Here is a 9,495-nt window from a genome sequence, read left to right as displayed (position 1 = left end):
CTCGGACCAAGGCGTTTTCCGAGGTGCCGGGTTGGCACGGTCACCACGGGCGACGCTTTTCCCTCGGGGTGACCCTTGGGCACTTGGGCCCGTGAGGAATCGATGGTGGAAAGCACAGTGGGTATTTCCAGAAGTCTCACTCCCGCAGGGCAGCCCTCAGTGACCCCCCCCAGGGGGGCGGGTGGAGAAGGCACCCCTCCTGGCCTGCAGCCCCCCGGGCCCCCGAGTCGGCGGGCCACTCGACCGGCCGCAGGAGGTCGCTTCCCCGGTGGCCCAGAGGCCTGCGGAAGGGTCCGCCGAGGCTCGCAGGTCTGGCTGCGGGCGACGCCGGGGGACAGAGCCGAGTGTCATTTGAGTCTTTTGTCAGGGATCAGATCGGTATCGGGACCTCCTGGGGCCTTTGCATTTCCTGCTACTGACGCCGGCGGCCAGCTGCATCTACAGCTCGCTGGGCCCAGTCACTTTCCCCTCCGTCGGCTTCTGTTCGCGCCTCCGGCCGGGTGAGCAGCGCGAGCCGCAGCCCCCTTTGGATCGCGAGGGTGGACACTTTGGGGCGACGGAGGTGCACCAGCCGGGTAGGGAGCGGCTGGGCGCTTGGAGGAACCCCGTTGCTCCCAGCCTCCCCCGACTCCACTGCCCGACTCCTGGTGGAGCCCTGCCCCTTCTGCTGATTGGGGGCTCCAGCCTAGCGGCGGGGGCCAGAGCCCCCTTTCCCTGTGCGGACACCAAATGCATGTAAATACTTAATCTCATGGCGGGGTCCCCTCAAAAACCCCGCATGGGTCCTTTCTCCGTAGCCGGGGACAACTGGGGGTGACTCGCCCCTGTCACCCCACAGTTCCCCGCCCCAGCCACCGGAGGCAGCACCCCGGGCTCCGAGAGTGGTGTGGGCCCATGGCCCGTAAGGGGGCTGAGGCAAGCGGGGAGCAGAGAACCATGCGACGGCGTCCTGCTGAGACCCGGAAGGCAGGCTCTGGACCAGGTGGGGGGCGCGGTTGCAGGAAGTCCCACGCTGGGGGGCCAGACAGTCCCGGCCTTTGATCTGGGCGGCCCGAGCCCACGGCTCGAACCCGCTGCCCTGCTGGTCCCGTGAGCCCTCCCGGATCGGGGCTGCTGCGGGCGCGGGGTCTGGCCCGGGGGCACCAAGGGTCGGGAGAGCCGCCCGGGCTTGTCACGGCTTCTGCCGCGTTCCTAGCCCGGTGCTCGGCTGGAGGGGGCGGAGAGGGGAAAGATGAAAGTGAGGAGGGAAGGGGAGAAAAAGGAGAGAGAGAGGAGAAAGAAGAGAAAGGGGAGGGAGCCGAGGAGCCGGAGGGAGAAAGGGCGAGGAAGGTCCGAGCAGCTGCCGAGAGACCCCACATTCCCCCCCAACCCCCTGCCCCGGCCAACGCAGCGGAGACGGGGTTCTAAGAGGTGCCCCTAGCCCATCTGACTCAGGGCGCCCCGTTTCTGATTCCCCTGGGGTTGCAGTGGGTGAGCCCCAGCGAGGCGGTCCACACACCGGACGGGGCAGCGAGTCCTGAGCCCAGCCCCTCGCAGCTGGTGGTCTCCGCCGAGTGCGCAGGGCAAGCTCCAACCCTGAGGGGTTCATCTCCCTGGAATGGGGGATCTGCTTTCCCTAGCCACTAAGATACAACTGTGGGGTCAGTGTGGCCCGGGGGAGGTTGGTCTTGGGGTCACTGGGAGGCTCCAAGATTCCACAGGTGCCAGTTCTAGAGGTAGGGGTACAGGGGACCCCGGGCGTGCCACGCAGAGTCCTGCCGCGGCCCTGGGTTGCAGTGGGCAAGACAGGCCCCTTCCTGAAGGCTCGCGTGGCCCCGATGCCTCCTGCAGGCAGCCCGCGAGCCTCCGGAGACTCGGGCCGAGCGCGTCGGGCCCAGAATGAAGGAGCGAGATGGGAGAAAGGCCAGGGAACCCAAGTGGCCGGGAGGGTGGGTTTCCGCAGCCTTGCGGGCCTCTCGAGCCCGCCCCGCACCCGAGCGCGGAGGGGAGGGCGGGGTGCGAGCCAATGGAGACCGGCTCCGCGCGCCGGAGGCCGGAGGCGGCGGAGGGGATTTCCCCCCACGTGAAAGCCCCCAGATTGGGGCGGGGGGGATTCCAGAGGCCGGGCCTCGCCCGCTCCAGGTGCCTTCCTTCAGTACAGACTTGGTTTCCTTTCTGCTGCTCGCCCCGCACCCCGACTCACACACAGAGACTCCGGGCCCCCGGGAGGGTGGGCTGCACTTGGAGGGGGAAAGGGTGGAAGTTACAGCGAGGGTGGGCGCCTGCGGCGAGGTGGCCCTCTCGGCCTCCGCCCTGAACCGGAGCGTCCTTCCCAGAAGGCTATGACCCTGGGTGGACCCCCATGCCACCCCACCCCCAAGCCTCCAACAGCCGCGAGGGGCCTTTGATGTGCGTCTTTGGAGTGGGGGACGGGGGCACGGTTCCGGCCGCCCAGGCTCCACCGAGACAAAGGAGCCAGCGCCAGACCCCCGCCCGCAGGGGGCTGCCCGTCTGTCGCAAGGAGATGGGAGGAAATCTCTCCTCCCGGCGCAGTGGGGTTCGGTGTCTGCCGGGAACGCTCCTGGGGACGGCGGCGGCTCAGGCTGGGCGCCTAGGGCTGCCTAGGAGGCTGGAGAGCGCGGGAAAAGGTGCCGCCGGCGGGGGTGGGGTCGGGGGTCCCGGGGTCGGCGGGGAGGAACAGTCAGTGCAAAGGCTCAGAGGCCTAGACCTTTGGACCCATGGAGAGAAGGGTGGAGGGAGCGGGCGTGGGGGGGTGTCACTTTCTCCTAAGAGCTAGAGGGGCTGCAGCACCGCCTTAAGCGAATTCCCTGAGCAGGCCACTAGGAAACTGGACATCTGGCATCAGGAAGGGACAGCCTGGAGGGATCGGGCAGCATCGTGGTGGGCGCACAGGGATCCGACAAGAGTTGGGGTTGTTGTTTTTTTTTAAAAAAACAGGGCTTAACCCAGCTGGCTGGCAAGGAGGCAGTGTCTTCGACACGTTGATTCCCCAAGTGAAAGCTCAGCCTATTGGGGGCCACAGGATCCCTGGTGGCCTAGTGGTAACGCTAACTGCAAGGTCAGCAGTTTGAAACCCCCAGCCGCTCCAAGGGAGCCTTCTACTCCCTTGAAGAGTTATAATCTCAGAAACTTACAGGGATAGTTCTACCCTGTCCTAGGGGGTCGCTATGGGTCAGCAGCCACTCGATGGCAGCTCTTTTTAGAGGAGCCGCGAATGCCAAGGGAACATAAGGGCACACAGTCAAGCGCCCGCCCTGAAGCAGCGCAGAGAGGCCTGCACCCTCTCCCCACCCCGGTGCGCCCCCTGGTGTGGGTGCTGATAGCAAGGCGGGAAATCAGCAGGCAGGGCAAAGTCGTCGCCCCAACCCGCCGGGGTTTGCTGTCCAGAAACCCAGATCTTCGGCAATCCTGGTTCAGTACACTCAGAGCGACCCAATAGGACAGGGTGGACCACCCCTGTGAGTTTCTGAGACTATAATTCTTTACCAACCACCTGCAGGAAGGTGAGGGGTTTTCCATGTCCCCACAGTTCTTCCGGTCATCTCCAACTCCCCAGGGGCAATTCGTAAAGTGTTTGATTCGGAGTCTGAGTCCTTTTGAAGAGAGGGGACAGCAGTGACCCCACAGGGCCTCTAGGAACCTCAGTTTGTTCGGTTATGATACGGAGCTGTCAGCATAAAATGAGAAGGCACTGACAGATGCCAGCTTCAGGATGGTGAATAATTAACTATTGGCCTTCTTTCTTCTCTCCTTTGGGGCTTCTCTCCAGTGTCTCCTGGTCCAGTTACTACCACCCCAGAGGTTCGTGCCTGGGAACCTTCTGCAGGAGAAGAGACATCAGAGAGTCAAGCTGACGTTCCAACCTGAGACCTGGCTCAGAATCCTCCACTACCTGCTCTCCATCCTGCCTCCTTGGACCCTCCTTCCACTTTATTTGTCTGCACAGCTCTGAACACTGACATTGTTGTTTGTTGCTAGGTGCTGCCGAGTCTGTTCCAATTCAGAACAAAACACTGCCCGGTCCTGGGCCATCCTCAAGATTGTGATATTTGAGCCCATTGTGGCAGCCACGGTGTCAATCCGTCTCCTTGGTGATCTTCTTCTTTTTCGATGACCCTTCACTGTATCTGTCACGCATGCTGTCCCTTTCCCCAGGGACTGGTCCTTTCGGATAACATGTCCAGAGTCCCCGAGATGAAATCTCACCATGCTCACTTCTAAGGAGCATTCTGATCAGACTCGCTTGTTCTCTGGGCAGTGCATAGTACGTTTAATATTCTTCAACAACACCATCATTCAAATGCATTGATTCTTATGTGGTCTTCCTTATCCATTGTCCCAACTCTCACATGCATACGAGGTGATTGAAAATACCATGGCTTGGGGCAAGCACACCTTAGTCTTCAAAGTGACATCCTTGCTCATCGACACGTAGGAGAGGTCTTGAGCAGCTGATTTGCCCCCAGTACGGGGAGACCTTCGATTCCTTGACAGCTGCTTCTCATGAACATTGACTGTGGAGCCGAGCAAAATGAAATCTTTGGGAATTTCAATATTTTCTCTGATTATCATGATGTTGTCAACTGGTCCAGTTGTGAGGATTTTTTTCTTTGAACACTGAGTTATAATCTATACTGAAGCCTGCAGTCCTTAATCTTCATGAGCAAGGGCTTCAAGTCCTTGATTTCAGCCAGCAAGATCTGCATACTGCATATCATAGGTCGTTCATCAGCCTTTCTCCAATCCTGATGCCACTCCCCCAGCCCCGCCCCCCATATAATCCAGCTTCTCAGATGACTTGCTTGGCATATAGATTTTTTTTTTTTAATTTAAAAATCGTTTTATTGGGGGCTCTCACAGCTCTTGTAACAGCAATTCTCAACTTGGGGGTCAAATGACCCTTTCACAGGGGCCGCCTAAGACCATCAGAAAACATATTTCTGAAGGTTTTAGGAACGGAGACGCTGCTCCTCTGTCTTTCTCCAGGCGGGTCTGCCCACATGCAGCTATGCTGATCTGGTGAGAAAGAAGTTATCTCAACCTTTACACTGATGTTGGCTTTTTACATATACTGTCGCAAAATGTAGCAATGTAGCTCACTGTTGTTATATTAAGACTGTTACTCATGCTACCCCATGCTTTGAGACAAAATTTCATTTATTTGTAATTAGAAATAAATATTTCACAACATATAACTACATATTGTTTTTGTGACTATCACTATGCTTTAATGATGTTCAATTTGTAGCAATGAAAATACACTCTGCCTATCAGATATTTACATGATGATTCATCACAGTAGCAAAATGACCGTGATGAAGTAGCAACGACAATAATGTTATGGTTGGGGGTCACCACATGAAGAACTGTGTGAAAGGGTCGCGGCGTGAGGAAGGTTGAGAACCACTGTCTTATAACCATCCATCCATCAATTGTATCAGTCACGTCTGTGCATATGTGGCCCTCATTTTTGTTCTCCCCGGGCCCTTGGGGCATGTAGATTGAGTGAGTATGGTGAGAGACTACAACCCTGACACGAACCTTTCCTGATTTTAAGCCATGTGCAATTCCCTTGTTCTGTCCATGTAATCCAGAGCCCCGGTGGCCCAGTGGTTATGAGCTGGGCTGTAGTTCAAACCCATGGGCTGCTCCCCAGGAGATGCAGGGCTTTCTACTCTTGTAAACAGGAGCCGTCTCGCAAACTCACAGGGGCACGTCTACCCTCCTCTACAGGGTGGCTGTGATAGCAGTGAGGTTTGTTTGGTTTGGGTCCTTATAATTGCCTCGACCCAGGTACAGGTTTGGCATGCGCACAATGAAGCGGTCTAGATACGACTGGGGAAGAGCCGCCTCCTCAAAGTGAAATGGACGATCATGGGGCGGATGAAAGAAGATTGTCAGGACCTTCCTTTGCTGATTAGGTTTGATTCAAAATGAGAAGAAACAGCTGCCACCTTGGACATTCCATGAGAGCGAAACCTGTGAACGCCCAAACCTGTGGGAGTTGGAAACCTGTCAGAGAAGGAAAACCCAAGTATTTTCCACTAAAATGAACCGTTGGGAAAAGGAGGTGGTCTGGTCACGGTCCAGCTGCCACCAGTTTCAGTGTGTCTTTATACCTATCACTATGGAGATGCACAGCGACCCCCTAGGACAGAGCAGACTTGTTCCAGAGGGTCTTGAACTTGACTCACCCAGCTTGTTCTCTCAGAGCTGCTGGTGGGTTCAAACCACCAGCCTTTTGGTTAGCGGCCAAGTGGTGAGCAGATGCGGCACCAGAGCTGTTTATATGGCAGAGAGTATGTATCAAACATAGCCATACAGTAGCTCACTTGGAAGTTGACTTTTCTTCTTTTAGATTCTAAACTCAGTGAGTCCTGAACCCCCCACACCTACAACGGTGTCTGGCACCTCGAATTGTTAGCTGCTGCCTAATTGGCTCCGGCTTCTGGTGATTTCGTGTTTGGCAGGGTGAAACGCCGTGCTGTCCTGGGCCATCTTCATGATGGGCCATAATTGGGAGTCCGTCTTGGTAGTCTGTCTGTCTGTCTGTGGCACTCTGCTGGCTGTTGTGTTGCTAGGACGCTGGTAGCCTGACAGCTGGTATTTCACATACTAGCAGGTTCACCCTTGGTGGGCGGGTGTCATTTGAAAGGAGGAAGACTAACTTTTCCACTTGCAAAAGTTGGCAGAGAAAGCCCCTATGGATTACCAGACTGGCCCATAAGGAACATTGTTGGTGGCTGACTGAGGGAGGAAGGAGGAGGCCAGCCCCATGTTTGGGTGCCTTATGGCATTTCAGGGGTCCGCATCCCCCACTTCTTGAGTAGATTGTGGCCCTGAGAAGTCTCAGCCCTATCCTGTTTTCTGGTTCCTGTTGCCCACGCAGATGACCCCTGCACTGCCTCTAGTGGGATGAGGTCAGGGGTTGGCTCCCTGAGGGAAGTCGATGTCACACAGGTCTCTCGGGGCTTGGGGCCCCTCTTGCTGTCTTTCCCCATGTCGCTCTGCCGCTCTCTACCCGCCTTTTCCTCCCTCTCCTTCCCGCTCTTCCACCTCTGTAACTCTCTTCCACCCCATTTACCCTGCCTCCCTAGCCCTCATACGCTGGTCTGCCCAAGACTTTGAGGGTTGCTAGCTCTGGGTGCGATTCCATCTGAAGAGGGAGAACAGGACCCCCTGCGTGGCCAACTGAGCAGCAGGCATAATTCCTCTCCATCCGAACTTTGGCTTCTGGGTGTTTCTTCAGCTCTGCTGTGTGTGACACTTAGCCAGGCAGAGAGAGGCAAGGAGCAGGAATGCCAGGGGCCATGCAGGGGTGCTCAGTACCCTCCCTCGGTCTCTTCTGGGCCTGGCCTCAGTTCTCACTCAAGTTGAGGTCTCCCTTCTGTCTGTCTGCGAGGGTAAGAGGTATGCTTGGCCTTCATCCACAAGCGTCAACTGCATGCCCACTGTGGGCAAAGCCAGAGCTGGACCCTGGGCGGGCCCTCCGTGTACTAGCCCACACCCCACTCCTGCACCCAGTAGGTGCTCTAAGCTTGTGCTGTGTGACTGCTTCATTCAGGCCCCCTTCTCTGAGCATGTGCAGCACTGAGGCAGGGTGAAGCCTGGTGCACCAGGTTTGGGCCTTCACGGAGCTTGCAGAAGGGTGCAGAAATGCTTCAAGGCTCTGGACATTTCTTCCCATTGTGGGCGTCTTAGGGGAAAGACGTTCATAAGGGCACACTAGGGAGTCAGGGTGAAATAAGCCTGACAGTGTCCTTGGTGCAGAAACTCCCGGCCTAGCCCCCGTCTGGGCTCTGCCAGCCAGATCTCTTCCCCACAGACCGGGGGCAGGCTGTGGGCACTGCTGGAAGGTCAGGATGGGCCCAGCTGTTGGCTCTGGGCCCTGGGAACCAGCACACATGGATGAGGGCCCAGGGGGCTGGCAGTGGGTCAGAACTGCATCACCAGCAGGTGCCCAGGAGCAGGTGGCTTGGCTGGCACAGGTGTGGCTGGCCCTTGGCTAGACCAGGAGCCCCTGCTAAGGGCATCTCCTTTATCCCTTCACCTCGGCTTCTGGGTAAGACCCAAATAAGGCTTCTCCTGTCTGGCGGGGAGACTGTGTCTGAGGGTGTCCTCAGAGCTCGTGTGACCATCACCCCTTTGGACCCCAGCCCTGTCTCTTACTGTGTGACACTGGCCAACCCTGGAACCACTCTGAGTCTGTTTCCTCACCTGCAAGATGAGAATAACAGTAACTCCCCCTCAGAGGTCTATTGTCACCCTGTGGAGTGAGGTCTGTGCAGGGACACAAGGGGACCCGTTAGGGATTGGTAAGCTGCGCCTATGCCATGCCTTCCTGGCCGCCAGCTGCTTGTCCTTAAGCCTCTGGGGCCAAGGGCCTCTATTTAGGTTGGAGTGGCTGGCACACTCCCTAGGAGCCCTGGTGGAGGCATGGTTATGGGTTGGGCTGCAATCCATGTAATCAGCAGTTCAAATTCAACAGCTGCTCCACGGGAGGATTGGGCTTTCTACTCCCGTCAGCAGGGACAGTCTCGAAAACCTGCAAAGGACCCCTTGACTGGACAGCGGTGGGTTTTGTTTGTTTGTTGGAGCACACACTAGGCCCCCTGGTGGCATTGTCAAGTAAGCATTCGGCTGCCAACTGCCAAGTCAGTGGTTCAAACCCGTGGGCCAATCCACAAACGCTGGATGAGGCTGGCTGCCTGCTGTACAGCTTTACAGCCTCAGAAACCCCCCTACAGGCTCACTCTGAGTTGGGATTGACTCAATGGGGGGTGAGGTAGGGGGTGAAGTGTGTGTGTGTGTGTAGCACACATTACTGGTGGCCTCTTCCATGCAAGTGACAGGCCCCCCAGTTTGTTGGTATCTACCCCTCCCCCACCCAGCTCAGAGACCCCTCTGGATGGGTTTAAGGCTTTAAGCCAATCGTGGGGCTTCATCTCCTTGCCAGGAACACACGGTGGCTCCGTTTAGGCCTGCTGGAGAGGGTGAGAGACTTTCTGAGACAAGTGTTTTGGGCTCACCGCCGGAGATGTCCCTGTTTTCCTGTGGTGGGATGTCTGCTTCTGGGTGGGATGTCCGGAGCAGCAGCAGCAGCAGCAGCTGTCCCGTGGCCCCGAGGGAAGCTTCCTGAAGATGCAGCTGACCATGGACGAAGACCAGGCAAAGGGAGCGAGGGAAACTGACTCCAGAGGAGGAGTCCTGCCTCCAAACTGCTAGCGCCTTGAAGCAAACGTACCCTTGACGCTTGGGCCATCTGGGGCAGCTGCTTGCAGCCAAAGACCTTCCTCACTGACATCTTGGCCCGCCACATTGGACGCAGGGCGGTACCGGTTAAGTGTTGCTGGCTCATTGACAGACACGCTGAGTTGTTTTGCTTGAAGGCCTGTGGGCGTTAGGGCCTCTTGAGCTTGGTTTGGGGGTTGAGTCTGGGTTGGGGCAAGGTTGTAGTCGAGCCAATCTGGGGACAAGGGGGACAGCAACAAGGGG

General features: G+C 57.3%; 1 protein-coding gene across 1 annotated transcript in view; it reads left to right on the top strand.

Annotated features, from left to right (window-relative positions):
• The first annotated feature begins 2,341 nt into the window (after positions 1-2,341).
• WNT9B (Wnt family member 9B) overlaps positions 2,342-9,495 on the top strand; it is a 45,226-nt gene continuing 38,072 nt past the window's right edge. Inside the window, exon 1 of the mRNA XM_013005816.2 lies at positions 2,342-2,679. Within this exon, the coding sequence (XP_012861270.1) occupies positions 2,342-2,679 (338 nt within the window). The remainder of the gene's footprint in view (positions 2,680-9,495) is intronic.

Source organism: Echinops telfairi, unplaced genomic scaffold, assembly GCF_000313985.2.
Source record: "Echinops telfairi isolate 266 unplaced genomic scaffold, ASM31398v2 ScPeMD7_7458;HRSCAF=8496, whole genome shotgun sequence".
NCBI classification, from domain to species: Eukaryota; Metazoa; Chordata; class Mammalia; order Afrosoricida; family Tenrecidae; genus Echinops; species Echinops telfairi.
This window is presented reverse-complemented; position numbering and strand designations above follow the sequence as displayed.